At 33.0% G+C, this 17073-nt stretch overlaps 2 protein-coding genes across 4 annotated transcripts in view; one reads left to right on the top strand and one right to left on the bottom strand.

Annotated features, from left to right (window-relative positions):
- LOC136028127 (E3 ubiquitin-protein ligase lubel-like) overlaps positions 1-17073 on the bottom strand; it is a 203273-nt gene that overhangs the window by 105017 nt on the left and 81183 nt on the right. For all 3 annotated transcript variants that reach the window (XR_010617748.1, XM_065705773.1, XM_065705774.1), the window contains exon 12: positions 5668-5907. Coding sequence is in view for 2 of the 3 variants with exons in the window: in XM_065705773.1 (XP_065561845.1) it covers positions 5668-5907 (240 nt within the window). In the remaining variant the exon portion in view is untranslated. The remainder of the gene's footprint in view (positions 1-5667; positions 5908-17073) is intronic.
- On the top strand, positions 9524-16468 carry LOC136028128 (alpha-crystallin A chain-like). The gene is made up of 4 exons (XM_065705775.1): positions 9524-9629; positions 11364-11655; positions 13831-14016; positions 16259-16468. The coding sequence occupies exons 2-4, from the start codon at positions 11395-11397 to the stop codon at positions 16364-16366; spliced, it is 555 nt and encodes a 184-aa protein (XP_065561847.1). The 5' UTR covers positions 9524-9629; positions 11364-11394; the 3' UTR covers positions 16367-16468.

Raw genomic sequence — 17073 nt, forward strand, 5'->3', positions numbered from 1 at the left:
TTTTTTAGTTTTTTAGCTTTTTTCATTTATACTCCCTGTGTCCCGGTGCTTTGTTGATTGCTAATCGAACATTCCTTTTGTCCTGGTCGCTTTCTCTTTGAGTGTCGTCATTTATTTTTTTCTTTTTTAGTTCTTTTAGTTTTTACCTTTTTTAGTTTTTTTAGTTTTTTAGATGAAAATTTTTTTTAGTTTTTTCCTTTTTTTCTTTTTAGTTTTTATTGGTTTTTACCTTTATTTTAGCTTATTTTTCAGTTTTTTCCTTTTTTTTAGTTTTTTTTTTAGTTTTTAGTTTTTTTGTAGTTTTTGCCTTTTTTTAGTTTTTTCAGTTTTTTTTTTAGTTTTTTATTGGTTTTTACCTTTATTTAAGCTTATTTTTCAGTTTTTTCCTTTTTTTTAGTTTTTTTTAGTTTTTAGTTTTTTTAGTTTTTTACCTTTTTTTAGTTTTTTTAGTTTTTTTAGTTTTTTAGCTTCTTTATTTTTTTTATTAGTTTTTAGTTTTTTTTGTAGTTTTTGCCTTTTTTTTAGTTTTTTTAGTTTTTTAGCTTTTTTATTAGTTTTTAGTTTTTTTTGTAGTATTTGCCTTTTTTTAGTTTTTTTAGTTTTTTAGCTTTTTTATTTTTTTTATTAGTTTTTAGTTTTTTTTGTAGTTTTTGCCTTTTTTTAGTTTTTTCAGTTTTGACGTCACCTGATCCAGTTTTTTCAGGTGACGTCACCTGATCCATCCACAGATCGACACACAGACAACTTATTTTTATATATATAGATATATTCACAGGTGGGACATAGGGACACAACTACAATGGCGCGTAACTAATATGGCGCGTAACGACTTACGCGCGCGGGGGGGCTTGGGGGTGGCGCCAAGCGCCACCCCAACAGCTAGTATATATATATATCTATCTATATAAAAATAAGTTGTCTGTGTGTGGATCTGTAGATCTGTGGATCAGGTGACGTCATGTTTGTCCGCATATGACGTCTGAATTATTTCACACTAATACAAAAGAAGAAAAAAACTAAAAAAGGTAAAAACTAAAAAAAAAACTAAAAAGAAAAAAAAACTAAAAAAGCTAAAAAACTAAAAAAAACTAAAAAAAAGTAAAAATCTAATAACTAAAAAAAAAAAACTGAAAAAAATGAAAAAAGGCAAAAACTACAAAAAAAATAAAAACTAATAAAAAAACTAAAAAAGCTAAAAAACTAAGAAAACTAAAAAAAAACTAAAAAAAGGTAAAAAACTAAAAAAAACTAAAAACTAAAAAAGAAAAAAACTAAAAAAAAGGAAAAAACTGAAAAATAAAAGAGAAAAAGAAAACTAAAAAAATATGAATAAATATATATAAAAATAAGTTGTTTGTGGGTTATGTCTGTCTGTCTGTCTGTCGAGTGACGTCGTGTTTGTCCGCATATGACGTCTGAATTATTTCACACTAATACAAAAGAAGAAAAAAAACTAAAAAAGGTAAAAACTACAAAAAAACTAAAAAGAAAAAAAACTAAAAAAGCTAAAAAACTAAAAAAAACTAAAAAAAGGTAAAAAACTAAAAACTAAAAAAAACTGAAAAAACTAAAAAAAGGCAAAAACTAAAAAAAAAAAACTAAAAACTAATAAAAAAACTAAAAAAGCTAAAAAACTAAAAAAACTAAAAAAACTAAAAAAAGGTAAAAAACAAAAAAAAACTAAAAACTAAAAAAGAAAAAACTAAAAAAAAGGAAAAAACTGAAAAATAAGAGAAAAAGAAAACTAAAAAAATATTAATAAATATAAAAAATATAAATATAAATATAATATAAATTAGCAATCAACAAAGCACCGAGACACAAATGACGACCGGGACACAGGGAGTATAAATGACGACCAGGACATAAGTAAAAAAAAAAAAACTAAAAAAACTAAAAAAATGGTAAAAACTACAAAAAAACTAAAAACTAATAAAAAAACTAAAAAATCTAAAAATCTAAATAAACTAAAAAAGAAAAAAAAGAAAAAAGGAAAAAAATAAAGGAGAAAAACAAAACTAAAAAACGAATGTATATACAGACCGGGACACCGGGATACAAATGACGACCGGGACACAGGGAATATAAATGACGACCGGACGACCGGGACACAGGGACACAACTACAATGGGGACGCCGGGGGGCACAGGGGGATATAAATGACGACCGGGACACCGGGACACAAGGAATATAAATGACGCCCGGGACACTCAAAGAGAAATCACAGACTGGAACACCGGGACACAAATGACGACCGGGACACAGGGAATATAAATGACGACCGGGACACAGGGACATAACTACAAAGGGGACGCCGGGGTGCACAGGGGGATATATAAATGACGATGGCGATTCAGGGAATGGTCGATTAGCAATCACCATCAACAAAGCTCAAGGGCAATCATTAGAATCATGAGGTATAGATCTGAATACGGATTGTTTTCCCATGGACCATTATATGTTGCATGTTCAAGAGTCGGTAAACCTGAAAATCTATTTATATGCACAGACAATGGGACAGCAAAGAATGTTGTATATTCGCAAGTTTTACGTAGTTAAAAACATATATATATATATATATATATATATATATATATATATATATATATATATATATATATATATATATATATCTATCTATATTCACAGGTGGGACATAGGGACACAACTACAATGGCGCGTAACTAATATGGCGCGTAACGACTTACGCGCGCGGGGGGGCTTGGGGGGGGGCGCGAAGCGCCCCCACCAACTAGGTGTTGGGGTGGCGCGAAGCGCCACCCCAACAGCTAGTATATATATATTTATATATATATATATATATATATATATATATATATATATATATATATATATATATATATATATATATATATGTATCTTATATCTTTATAAATTTTGATATTTAGAAGGAAATCGTGACTCAGAGCTCTTATTTTAAAGCCTGACCGGCATTAAGCCTCTGATTTTCCTTTTAAATCAATCTATTGATTTTCAGAATTTTGTTAGAGCTCATACCATATGAGCTCTTCGCTCTTAGCTCTTCTTGCCTCGTCACAATTGCCATATGAGCTCTTCGCTCTTTTTTTTGTGTGAGAATATCACAAGATACCAATTTTCCCGAAAAAATATGGAGCTGTTTTCGAGAAAAATAAATAAATACATACATAAACAATTATTGCTCATTTATAAAGATATAACACATTATATATATATATATATATATATATATATATATATATATATATATATATATATATATATATATATATCGTCCTAGCTTACCTGGAAGTGCCTAAAGTAACAAAACCAGGACCGACAGAATTTACGATATCTATTGTCACTTGGGTAATACCAAGTGCCATAATAACAATCTAGATAGGTCAGAAGTCTGAGAAAATTCATTAAGAGCCATAATTTTGGTTTTGCAAACGGCGTCATGTTGGCCTACTATGTTGGTACATCATAAATATTTTTTATGACATCATAAAGCAAATTCTTAAATGATGCCATGCGTAGCACCAATACGGGCAGCTAAAGCAAAGGCTATTGCTAAATAGTCTGAAGAAATCAAAATCTAAAAACATGTAAAAAATGAAAAGGAAGAGTGAAGACACAAGCAGTTAGAAGATATACGAAAACAACAATTAGAGCGTGTCAAAAATGTAAATGAATAGCAAAGACATACCTGGTTGGAAGACATGCGACACCGCGAAAGTGAGCGAACTCAAAATTAAAATGAAGAGTAAAGACACATGCGGTTAGAACATAAGCGAAAATGACAATTAGAGCGTTTTGAAAATTCAAATGAAGAGCAAAGACACGCGCGGTCAGATGACATGCGACACCGAGCATGTGAGCAAATAATAACTATTTGAAATAATATAAAAACAAGAGCTAAGAGCTCATATGGCACTTGTGACGAGGCGAGAAGAGCTAAAGGCCAAAAGATCATATGGTATGAGCTCTAACGAAATTCTATGAATCAATAGATAGATTTAAAAAGGAAAATAAGAGGCTTAATGCCGGTCAGGATTTAAAATAAGAGCTCTGAGTCACGATGTCCTTCTAAATATCAAAATCCATCGAGATCTGATCACCTACTCGTAAGTTATAAATGCCTCATTTTTTCTAATTTTTCCTCTCCCTTTAGCCCCCCAGATGGTCGAATCTGGGAAATCGACTTTATCAAGTCAAATTGTGCACCTCCCTGACACGCCTACCAATTTTCATCGTCCTAGCACGTCCAGAAGCACCAAACTCGCCAAATCACTGAACCCCTCCCCCCAACTCTTCCAAAGAGAGCGAATCCATTACGATTCTCTCAATCACGTATCAAGGACATTTGTTTATTCTATCCACCAGGCTTCATCCCGATTCCTCCACTCCAAGTGTTTTCATCTATTGAAAACACTTCAATAGATGCGATCATCTATTCGTAAGATAAAAACATCCCAATTTTATACCTCATTTTTTCTAATTTTTCAGAAATAACCCCCCCCCCCAACTACCCCAAAGAGAGCGGTTCCGTTCCGTTTATGTCAATCATGTATGTGGGACTTGTGTTTATTTTTCCCACCAAGTTTCATCCCGATCCCTCCTCTCTAAGTGTTTTCCAAGTTTTAGGTTTCCCCCTCCCAAATCCCCCCCAATGTCACCAGATCCGGTCGGGATTTTAAAAAAGAGGTTTAAGACACGATATCCTTCTAAACATCAAATTTCCTTGAGATCCGATCACCCGTTCGTAAGTTAAAAATACCTCATTTTTTCTAATTTTTCAGAATTACCCCCCCCCCCCCCAACTACCCCAAAGAGAGCGGATCCGTTCCAACTAGGTCAATCATGTATGTGTGACTTGTGCTTATTTTTCCCATCAAGTTTCATCCCGATCCCTCCACTCTAAGTGTTTTCCAAGATTTTAGGTTTCCCCCTCCAACTCCCTCCAAAGTCATCAGATCCGGTTGGGATTTAAAAATAAGAGCTCTGAGACACAATATCATTCCAAATATCAAATTTCATTAAGATCCCATCACCCACTCATAAGTTAAAAACACTTCATTTTTTCTATTTTTTTCCGAATTAACCGGCCCCCCACTCCCCCCCCCCCAGATGGTTAAATCGAGAAAACGACTATTTCTAATTTAATCTGGTCTGGTCCCTGATACGCTCGCCAAATTTCATCGTCCTAGCTTACCTGGAAGTGCCCAAAGTAGCAAAACCGGGACCGACAGACCGACAGAATTTGCGATTGCTATATGTCACTTGGTTAATACCAAGTGCCATAAAAACCGTTCACTATAGCTTGAATTTGATCGTAAAATTGGCGAGCTCCAGTTTATTTCAGCTGTTTCAAATCAGAGCGTAGTATGTAAAGTTTCCATAGTTTTGATTGATATTTAGCATATATTGTTTCAGCTTTTGCCCAGTTAACTAAGAAAACTCATCAAAAAATCCTATCGGGTGTATTCTATTTCCGTTTATTTTGGTTAAAACGCACAATTGGCACAGTCATTGACAGTAAAATCTAGAAGCTTCATTCTAAAATTGCTTAATACTAGTTTTTTCGCATAATTCTCTTTAAAAGTGAGTTCCCAACCTCTCCCCACCCAAATTTGCCCCTCCTAAACATTTTATTTAGGTTCACAAAAGTAAAAGTTAAAATCTTACTGATCCTTTGTATCTATGGTTTGAGCCATACATGCGATGATCCCACGGCATTAAAGTCTCCTCCCATTGAGCATTTGATCTTCGATCTCTCTGATTGCTGGTAGTTCGCAAATCTAAAGAGCTTGATGTTACTTGAGACCATGGGTCGAATCGGGCCCGCGAGTGAGAATAGCGCCTGTCAGGAGTAGCACTTCTACCTCTGGAGGGACTTTTGTCTCTAGACAGGCTTCTCGCTTTTACCTAAAAAAAAGTAGATTTTGTTTTATTTTATTTTTATTTTTTCTGTAGCTAATATAGCTGATTTGATCAGTCTAAGGAAACACCTTTTATAAAAAATTTTGAGTATAAATACTATGCAAGATACAATATTATAAAAAAACCTATAATTGACGATGGGTATATACGCCCATGTTTTATTTTATATCAGGGTGCAACCCTAATAGGAATTATCTACCTGAACAGGTATATAGCTAATTTGTTTAACTACAGCTTACTTTTTATAAATAAAGCTCATATACTTTGAATACATAGTTTAATTCTAAAGAAAATCAAGTTACACGAAAATTTCTTTAGCTTCAAGGTTGTATCTCGAATTTTTCAGACATCAAACAGTTCGTGGTAACGAACTGTAGTAAGGAGCGACCAGGCTCAATAGTAAACGAAACTCTAAAAAATGGTTTTGATACTAATAGATATATCAAAAGAATCGCATTTTAATGCTGATTTTAAATATATAAGTTATATCAAATTTAGTCTTACTTATCAAAAGTTACAAACCTAAGAAAATTTGCCTTATTTTGGAAAATAGGTTGAAACACCCACTAAAAGCCATAGAATCTTAACGAAAATTCCACCATCGTATTCAGCGTATCAGAGAATCCTACTGTGGAATTTTGAAGTTCCTATCTACAAAATGTGGAATTTCGTATTTTTTGCCAGAAGACCGCTTATGGGTGCGTGTTTGTTTGTTTATTGTTTTTTTCCCCAGGGGTGACCGTATCGACCCAGTGGTCTTAGAATGTTGCAAGAGGGCTCATTCTAACAGAAATTAAAAGTTCTAGTGTCGTTTTTAAGCGACTAAAAAAATTGTAGGGCACCTAGACCCCCCTCCCACGCTCATTTTTTTCCCAAAGTCAACGGTTCAAACCTTTGAGATTGTCATTTTGTTCATCATAGTCGAAAAACCTAGTAACTATGTCTTTGAGGACGACTTACTCCCTCACAGTCCCCGTGGGAGGGGCCGCAAGTTACAAACTTTGAACAGTGTTTACATATAGCAATGGTTATTGGGAAGTGTACAGACATTTTCAGGGGAATTATTTTCTTGGTTAGGGAGGGGGTTGAGGGGAGGGGGTTACGTGGGAGGATCTTTCCATGGAGGGATTTATCATGGGAGGAAAGAATTTCCATGAAGGGGGGGAGCAGGATTTTCTAGTATTATTTAAAACAAAAAACAATGAAAAAATTAATACGAAAAAGTTTTCACATTAAAACAAAACGAAGAGAAATTATTACGCATATGAGGAGCTCGTTTCCTCTTAAATACCTGCTCTTTACGCTAAAGTATTTTTAGTAATTTCAACTATTTATTCTATGGCATTTGTGATGCAGTTTATGGCTTTAGTGTAAAGAGCAAGGTATTTAAGAGGGGGCAAACCCCCTTATATACGTAATAAAAATATACGAATATAGAAGTTCGCTACGTAAGTTAATTCGTAAGTTACGTATTTTTTTTACTGATAAAAACGTTTGTAAAAAATTTAAAGTTCTAGTTGGCTTTTTAAGTAATCAAAAGATTGAAGGGCGACTAGACCTCCTCCACCACCCCTTTTTTATGAAAATTGTCCGATCAAAACTAATATAAAGTTATTTAGCCAAAAAAATTATATGAAAAATTGTGTTTTAAGTATTCATGTGCGGAGAGCCAAAATCAAAACATGCATTAATTCAAAAACGTTCAGAAAGTATACAATTTTTTTAACTGAAAGTAAGGAGCGACCTTAAAACTTAAAATGAACAGAAATTACTCTGTACATAAAGGGGCTGTTCCTTCTCAACGCCCCGCTCTTTACTCTAAGGTTTTCCAATGTTTTAAAAAGCAGATTTGAGGAAAAGAGTCAAATTTTAGCGTAAAGAGCGGGGCGTTGAGAAGGAACAGCTCCTTTCATATACGGAGTAATTTCTGTTAGTTTTAAGTTTTAATATCGCTCCTTACTTTCAGTTAAAAAAAAAACTTGTTTTTTTTATTTAATTTCATCTTAAACATGGGGTGATCTGTCTCTTTATTCTCTAATAGAAAAACTGTACATCGCTTAAATGAGTGGCAGGTGGAAAAGGTCAGAGTTTAAACTCTTTTTTCCCTATTTTCCTTTTGGTTTTAATCAGTAAGGCAGCGTGACCTAAGAAACCATTTAATAAATGCTCTGAATTTATTTTTTCGTTTCTATACTTCAGACCGTATAGGGGGAGCTCTATAGTTGGTGTTCTCTTTTTTAAACACGGATTAAAACAGCTTTACTCTCTCTACATACTAATAAAAGCTCATCATAGAACTTTGTTCCTGCCATCTAATGTCCACTGGTATGTTCCACTGGCATAATTTTCAAATATATTTACTTTTATCATTTCTTTCTTTTGTACTATTGTTATTTTAGGATATAAAAGTGAAGTTTTTCAATTCGCTCAATTTTTGCAAAGACCTAGCCAAACCTTGAGGGCTAAATGATGTGACAAATTCAACCTAACGCAATGAAAAACGCTGCTATTTATTGTTAGAATATTATTTAAGCTAAAAAAAAAAATCAGTTTATGGCCCCAGAAAAGAGCGCGAGCGAACACAAGAGCTGCTGCACACTATAAAATATATGAGGATCCTGCTAAAAAAAAAAAAAAAAAAAAAAAAAATTACAGAAAAACAGGAAAAAGAAACACTGTTTGTGGCAACAAAATATCTTACATTTCTAGCATTTTCTTTAAACGGCACACTCCTATGCAAGAAAAGTTCTTTCCATATAATTTAGGTACATTCTTATAAACGCACTTAAGAAGAAATATTCAACAGATACATCACTATCTGGACAAAAGTTTCGTATTACATGAGAAAAATCACTCGTTCACACATATCTGGGTATCCAATCGTAAAAGCTTGAGGAAAAGCAAAAGATGGCACTTTATTGATTTTTAGGGGGGGGGGGGGTTAAATCCAGAAATTTTCTAAGGGGGAACCAACAATGATGAAGTCTCATTTATACCATATTAATCAGGAAGAATTTATATTTTTAGTACACTAGTTTTATAAGTTTCTAAAACTCGTCGCTTAGGAGATGGATTCCTTAACCGACTCTCACATCTCGCCTGTCGCTAGGTTATTCGCCCTACAATTTTTTTTTTTATTATTCAGTACTTTTCCAAAACTTCGCAAAAAATTTCTTAAAAATTAGCGGTGCTTGATACTCGCTCCAGCTGCAGTCTCCATTCCTCCATTTGCAAAGACTTTACAAAGATTAGATACAGTTCGCTAACTCAAAATTTTTATTCTTTTTTCTCCTCCCCTCCTCCTCCTGTCCAACAATAATCGCTAATGCATGTGACATCTATCATAATTTTTTTATGACCTTGTAGCGTAAAGCTATAATAGTATCTAATTTTTGTCCTCAGTGTGTATTTACTTTTAAAAACAGATATCCGTTCTTAGATTTTATTTTTCAACGATGGCTATCAAGTTATATGACAAAGGACCAGGTACTATCTAATTTTGACAAAAGAATCCTAAACAGGGAAACTTGGTTTTACGGATCAGTGGTATGGAACAAAATTTTAGAAACATGTTCTGAGTCACTCTGAATTTAAAGTATCAGTTTTCCACAATGCTTCAGTGGATATCAGCCGGTTTAAAAACCAACTTTTGTATATAAGCAGAGTTCTGAAGTCATAAAGTATCAAAACCTTCCTAGATTACTAAGGTAAATGATCAGTTCTATTTACTATTGTATAAACTCAGGATTTTTCTAGAGAACATTGTTTTTGTACGTAATTTGATGGATTTTGTATACAAAATTCTTATCAGCATGAATTTTAATTTGTTCTGGACTAATTTGTTAATCTTAGTTTGCATTCATTTTAGGTTATAAAAGAAAATGGTTTAACTCATTTTTTCGAGAAAGTTTCATTTGAGTTACCTGAAAATTTGGTGGAAAAAACATACAAATGTTTCAAGTATAAATTGCTAAAGAAGTAACAAAACGTCCAAAATGAAATTTTACCAAGATAAAAATTTGATCTAAAATATGTTTAATCTGAGCTTTGCACCACTTGGGAGAAACAAGAAAACGAATGATCGGAGTCCCAAAAATTGCCAAGAAAGCATGCTGTTTTAATATCCATATTAGCGATAAGAGCAAAAAAATCTTGGCGGAGGAGGAATCTAAGTCCGAAAAACTTTCGACTTCCCTTGCAAAAATTGCGTGAAATTTTAATGAAAATTACGAGTTCCATGCTAGAAATTGTTTGATTAGAATAAATAAATAATATACATATAAAGACTGAAGAAAGATTTAGAATGTGCCTTTACGGGCTTTTATTTACGTTTTTGGGATTAAAAATAGACTCCTCGTCCACCCTGTTTACAAGGGTACAAAATTTGCCCAGATATGAAATACACTCAACTTTCAGAAACTTTGAAATTGTACCTGGAAAATCAAATAGTTTCTGATGACAAATATAACAGTTGTAAGCCAAGAGTTACCCGGGCAAATATTAACCGAAACTCTACAAAAAGGCATTCTGAAACTCATGTAAAATCAAAAGAAGTCGTTATTTACCTGAAAAGGATGGTCAATACAGCTTGTTTATTTATTTTATTTTTTTGTAATTACTTTAAAACCAATGGTCATAAAATATTAAAACAGGGCTCATGTGAGCGTTCTGAAAGTCCCAGACCCTGATTTACTTAACTAAAGAGATTACGCTACAGCAAAGCGACGATAAAACCTCATATTCAGGCCTAAGGTAACACAAAGCAAAACTTTGTGCCAAAACTTTGAACTTAAGCGAGAAATTCTTTAGACTGATGACTAGTATTTTCCTGAGATCATCACAGAATACAAAAATATATAACTAGTTGTTAATTGCAAACTATTTACTCCATTGTCTTTCAAAACAGTTGGACTAAACGTTATAATAATTAAAGAAAATACCGCTAAATAAGCTCCTGGATTTCTAATACATTATGGTTTTTCCATTTTTTAAACAAAACGACAATAGACATAAGATGATACAGGCAAATCAGGGCATTCCCTGAACTCTTTCAATAAAAGGAGTGTGGGTAATTTTTCACAACTGATTCTTTTTGGCTTTTATGTTGTCTCTTAAATTAAAAGATTTAGCGGAAAATATACTCTAAAAGGATAGTGAGAGACTTCCAGGCTACAAAAAGAAAGAAAGAAGAGTAGGGGTAGATTTAAGACGAGATGGGCTTACAGTGGTTTAAATTAACTTAATTTACTGCAGCTTACTTGTATTTACTTATAGTTTGTTAGCCAACGAAGGAGCAACTGAGACCCCCCCCCCCCCCCCTGTTCTTCATAGCTTTGATAAAATTTAGTAGGGTTCAACTGTATTAATATTGATAAGAACCTGCGGAACCAAAATTCGAGAAAATATTGCACATTTTACAATTAACGTTGTCTGTTTTTCAGGGTATTTGAGCATTTCTTCAATAGGAAAACAATGAATTCTCAACACAACCAATCCCGAGTTCCTGTTCATGTTCGCCAGTTCTACCGTGATGAAAGCCGCCCAGTAAGAATTTTCTATCAGCACTTTGGAAATGGTGTTTCTTCAGATGATTATACTTCCGTCCTTGCCATTGGTAAAAACTACCAAAATTTCAACAGCTACGGAAGAAAAGAAACTGGTGTTTCTGAGCTAAGGATTGATAACGACAGGTTTCTTGTCCTAGTTGATTTGCAACATTTCTCCCCTGACGAGGTAAGAAAGTTATTTCCGCTCGATAAGACGATTTTGATGGATTCAGAAGAAGTCCTTTTGCTTCCCACCTCTTTTTCACCATTTGTATAGAATTGCTTAACGAACGCAGAGCTATCTACCTTTGTTTATATTACAGTTTTCTATTCTGTGTTCGCATAGAGAAAGAAAAAAATAGAGGCCAAATTCTGAATTTGAAGTCAAGTTTCGGATTAACTCAGAATCGTGATATTCTCGATTCACGCTATTCTACAATGGAAGATTAAAATAAATCGCAAAATTGACAATCTAGCCTCGATCCATTTTTCTATTTCTATGTGTGGGTATATGAAAACGTGTAACGCTTTTTATCTTGTAGCCGTGGAAGTAACCAGAAACATTGGTATGATGTTGTTCATCAGCACTATACACAGTACCACTTGCCAAAAACTTAGTAACACATTGCAAAAAAAGTAGATAAAAACGAAAAATAATATTTGTTGCTAGTTTTTATTGTGCTGTACTGTAAATATAGTGAAATTATTCAGAATATTCAGTATCTAATAACGTCTTGAGTGGGAAGAGTGGGTTTAAGAAAATTTAAGTGTTCAGTAACATTGGTTTTCAAAATCAATAGATGCTAACCAAATAGTTAAAATACAATTACTGTTTTCGATGAGATAAGAGGAAAATCCTGGATGAGATGAAAATCAGGCGTAAAAAATAGTATAAAATGTCAATTCTCGACTATGACGTGAACTATAATGAAAATATTTAAATAAAAGTGATTCAAATTTGGAATACCTTGGGTTCTCTTTGTTACAAGTAATCAGGAGTTATCAAACACGTTCAATAGCCTACAGCCTCAAAAATACTCAGAAAATAATAAATGCGAATAAAAAAAAAAAAAAAAAAGCTAGCTTGAAATTTCTGTGCGTGTATTTGTGTTTGTGTATATTTATGTATATGTATATGTAGGTGAGTGCTTATATTCATCTATTTTTTGTGATGTATGGAATTTCCAATAGAAATCGTGTATGATACAGGCTAAGATTCCTCATATAGTAGTGTACGTTAATATAGTAGAGGTTCCAGGCATTGTTTTTGTTACTAATATTACTCTAAGACCCATCTAAGACCTCAAAAAGCTCTTTTACCATACTTCAAAATCCCGACAAAATGATAATTTATAAGTTTTAACAATAATATTTATAAGTAATGATATTTATAATATATAATTATAACTTTTAATATAAATATATAATACAATATATATAATAAATAATATAAATGTAATACTTATAATATTTATAAGTAAAGGATCATTTGAAAATAAATATTTATAATGTAGCTGATTTCCATTTCCCCAAAAATATAAATGATATGCAAGTGTTTAAATCTATAAGCACTGTAGACGCCTCAGTAACAGTAAGAATTAGACAATACAGTCTAAACAAACACATTCAAAAGTTTAGATGTTTCATGGTTTAAGATATCAGAAAAGTGGAAGAAATTAGAATTATTAAACTACGAAGAGCCTAAAAATCAATAAGAAAATCTATGGAGATAAAAACCTTGTCATCCTGACTAAAAAGAAGTCAAAACAGGGTCTCTGCTCTTTTAAATAATTTTTTTAGATCTTCTTCTTGCATTGAAGAAGCCTTACCAGAGATCTTTTCATAAATATATGGACGTATAATGTTTTGACTTTAACTGTTTCCTTTTCTTCTTTATTTGGACGTTTTCTGTTTCGGGTATTTCCTCGTTTTGTAAATTTCATAAACATGAGTATTTTTCAATTCATGAATGAACCAATCTCTAATTTATACAATGGTCATGATACTACAGCAGCCACTCTGGTGCTATGAAAGTTCCCATTTGTTGGAGTTCTCCTGGTATTTAAAAGAGTCATGTATGCTGTTCTGGCTTTAGCGAGACAAAAAATAAATTTCACAACAAACAAAATGTATATCAGCATCCTTTGATACACCATAGCCAATTAATTAGTGAAATTGTCCAAAACAAATCCAGCAACGGCTACCAGGAGAAGGGGGATGGGCAGTAAAATTGCCCTTGCTGTTTGCTCAGTCACCATATAAAGCTAATTTAAGATTGGAACTTGCTTGTTTCAACAGTTTGTTGTCCAACACAGATAAAAAAAATAACCTTTATAGAATCTGTTGAATTTTTTTTTTTCAGACGAATGTCCGCTCTTTGGATGGATTTCTATTTGTAGAAGCTTATCACGAGGAAAAGGAAGATGAACATGGACTAGTTAGCCGTCGACTAGTGAGGAAGTACCATATTCCTGAAGGACTTGATGTGGACCAGCTTAATGCTTACTTCACTACAGATGGCGTTCTGATCGTAACTGGCCCAAAACAGGTAATGCCAAACTTAATAAAAAATATTTCAGAACTGTAAATTTCTTATTAAAGGATGGACCATAAGATTAAATACAATTTTCTTTTTTCTGAGCACTATATTCGTATCACACAATACCATTTACAGAACAAGAATGAATATTTGTTTTTCCAATGTATGGAACCTTACGGTCTAATCTAGCGCACATGTAAAGCCCTTCTGAATTTTCACCTGTATTCACTCTGTTCTCACTTTTACCATTTTTCTAAATAGAAAAATGCCATTAAAAGGTAAGAATTTACCATGGTATATTTTTAATCCTCTCACCTCGTATTTTTCCTGCAGAGAACTCTGATATAAAATTAGTTGCAATCATTGAGTATCAACGGAGAAACAGAAATTTCCCCCGCTGATGCTCAATGAATGCAACTAGTGTAAAAATGGCAACCCCTCCACATCTTCACATGCAAAATTGGGTAGGCAAAGAGAAAGTAAGATAAATATAAAAATTTTAAATAGAAACTTTGTCAAATCCCCTCAATGTAAAATTTATCCTGGAAAGTTCATCCCCGAAACATCCTTCCACGCCGAAAATTGCCCCTATGGAAAATCACAACAACCACAAAATCCCTCCCTCTCCCCCCAAAAAAAACCCATCTGTATACCTTCCAGTAACAATTAATATACGCAAACAATGGACAAATTTTATAACTGAAAACCTCTCAAAATTTCAATCAGGTGATTTTGGAAAAAACGGGTTTGAGAGGCGGGCTAGTTGCCTTCCAATCTTTTTGGTCACTTAAAAAGGGCACTTTTTATTTCCTCTCCCTATGTTCGAGCACCATTGGGTCAATACGATCTTTTCTGAAAAAAAAAACAACACATATCCGTGATCTTTCTTTGGACAAAAAATACAAATTCTACATTTTTTGAATGCGAGCTTGGAACCTCTACAGTAAAGTTCTTTGATACATTGAATCTGTTGGTGTGATTTTCATTAACATCCTTTGACTTTAAGGGGGTGTTATCCCCTTTTTCAAAAATCAGGCAATTTTTTCAGGCTCGTAGCCTTTTATGGGTAACACTCACATATTTGGAATCAGTATGATAAATTGATTCTTTTTATATATTTTATGACAAGAAAATTCCGTGTTTTTAGAGTTTTGGCTACTATTGTACCGTGTCGCTCCTTACTTACAGTTCGTTACTAGTAAAGTCTGACTGTTTGTTCCAATTTTTAAAGAACGACTCCTGAAACACAAGGACCGTTTAATTGCAAAGTGCTAAGAGCTTTGGCTTAGCACTGTGTCGTATGCTGTAGTACTTCACACTGGTCAATGTCATCACTACTTTATAAATAAGTTTTAGTACTGGTGAGTGATTCTGGTGAAATATATTGAGATATTGTTTTTGGTGGGCTCAAAGAATTGGCCCGGGTTTAAATTTTGACACTCAAAAGAAAAGACAAAAAAAAAAAACAGAGGAAAAAAGACAAAAATATCCAAAACCACAAAAAATGGTGAGAACCTATTGAGAAATTCAACCTTTAATAATCTTGATGAAAGAGGATTGCTCCTGTCTAAAATAAAGGCAATTGTGAGGGGTTTTTCCTGGGCAAATCTACAACTAAAGCCATTAGATATTAATAAATTTAATACTATGCTTAAGTTATAGTATGAAAGAGCGACTATTGACGAAGCCGTATATCTGTTGTCCTATATCATTCAAACTGTCAAGAACATATTTATAGCTTGACTAGGTCCCTCAAGGTCTTTTTCAAATTCTTTTCTTTGTCCGTTCTTTTCTAGAGCAGTAATTTCTCTTGAGCTGGGGAGTGCTGCATAAATTTTGAAGAGTAGGTCAACAGTCCAAAATGTATTGTCACATAAGGATGTATGTTCAAGTTTTATCCTGATTCCCTAAGACTAACTGCTTCTTTAAAGCCTAATGGCTTATGTATTAGGGCTCACGAGTTACGCATTACATATTTACACTGGCTCAGTATTGGTATAGGATTTTTTTTTTCCAATCACAAACTAATTTCAGGACACAAGCTCAGCTTGGACCATGGAAATAATTTCCAAGGTAACATTGAAACTAGCGCAAAATTTTCAATTCAGACAAGCATGCAAAGAGCATTCTACACATACGTTACATATAATTGCTTTTTTATATTCCTTTTTTTTCTGTCTGATAATGAGAATTAATTTTTAATAAAAACATGTAAACCAGAGGAAAAGCTAAATTTATTTTCATTTTTCAGCATATATTTGACCAGCATGGACGCAACGATCGTCGAATCTCAATTACTCAAACAAACCAAACATCGGCAAGTGTTCAGCAACAGCAACAATATCCCAAAAAGAAGTGAGCTGTCAATTTAGCTAAAGTAATCAAGCTTAAAGCGTTTGTCTATTTACTCTAAGCTTCAAAATTGTATGTTTTAGTTTTCGAATACAGCTTCTAGCATGAATTTTGTCCATTTTGTTTTAATTATACTATAGGATAGTAAGACATCTAGATTTATCTAAGGAGTAGCAAAGGAATTTTGGGAATATAAGTTTCTTCAGTTTCAAATTTACGAAAAATTTGTTCAAGTTGCCCCTTCTCAATAGTAATGTGGGAGGCAAGCAATTTTTCATTATTGATTTACTTGTAGAAAACAATGTATTATAAGAAAGTTGTACTTTGATGACCTTCATTTCAATTTTTATTCAAGTATGTTCCAACCAATAAGTGATGACAAATTTGGTTTTTAATATGGTGGATTATTTAATAAGAACTCTATAGGAAACACTTAAAACCAAAGTTTCTCTTATGGATATAAACAGTAAGATTGAAAAAAAAATCTAAACAAATTCAAATCTAAACAAATTCAAATTCAGGTCAATGCTGGTTAATAGATATAACTTTGTGTAACCTTACAACTTATAATCAATATAACCTTGATTGGTAGAATGTAGCCTTGACTAGTATTGTGACTTCCTTGTTGTTTTTTATCAGTGTTTTGGTAAATGAAAACACACTATTCAAAATAAACACTGTTTTTAGTAAAATGCAGAGGACACTTGCCCTTTA

This window comes from Artemia franciscana, chromosome 6 (genome assembly GCF_032884065.1).
Source record: "Artemia franciscana chromosome 6, ASM3288406v1, whole genome shotgun sequence".
NCBI lineage: Eukaryota > Metazoa > Arthropoda > Branchiopoda > Anostraca > Artemiidae > Artemia > Artemia franciscana.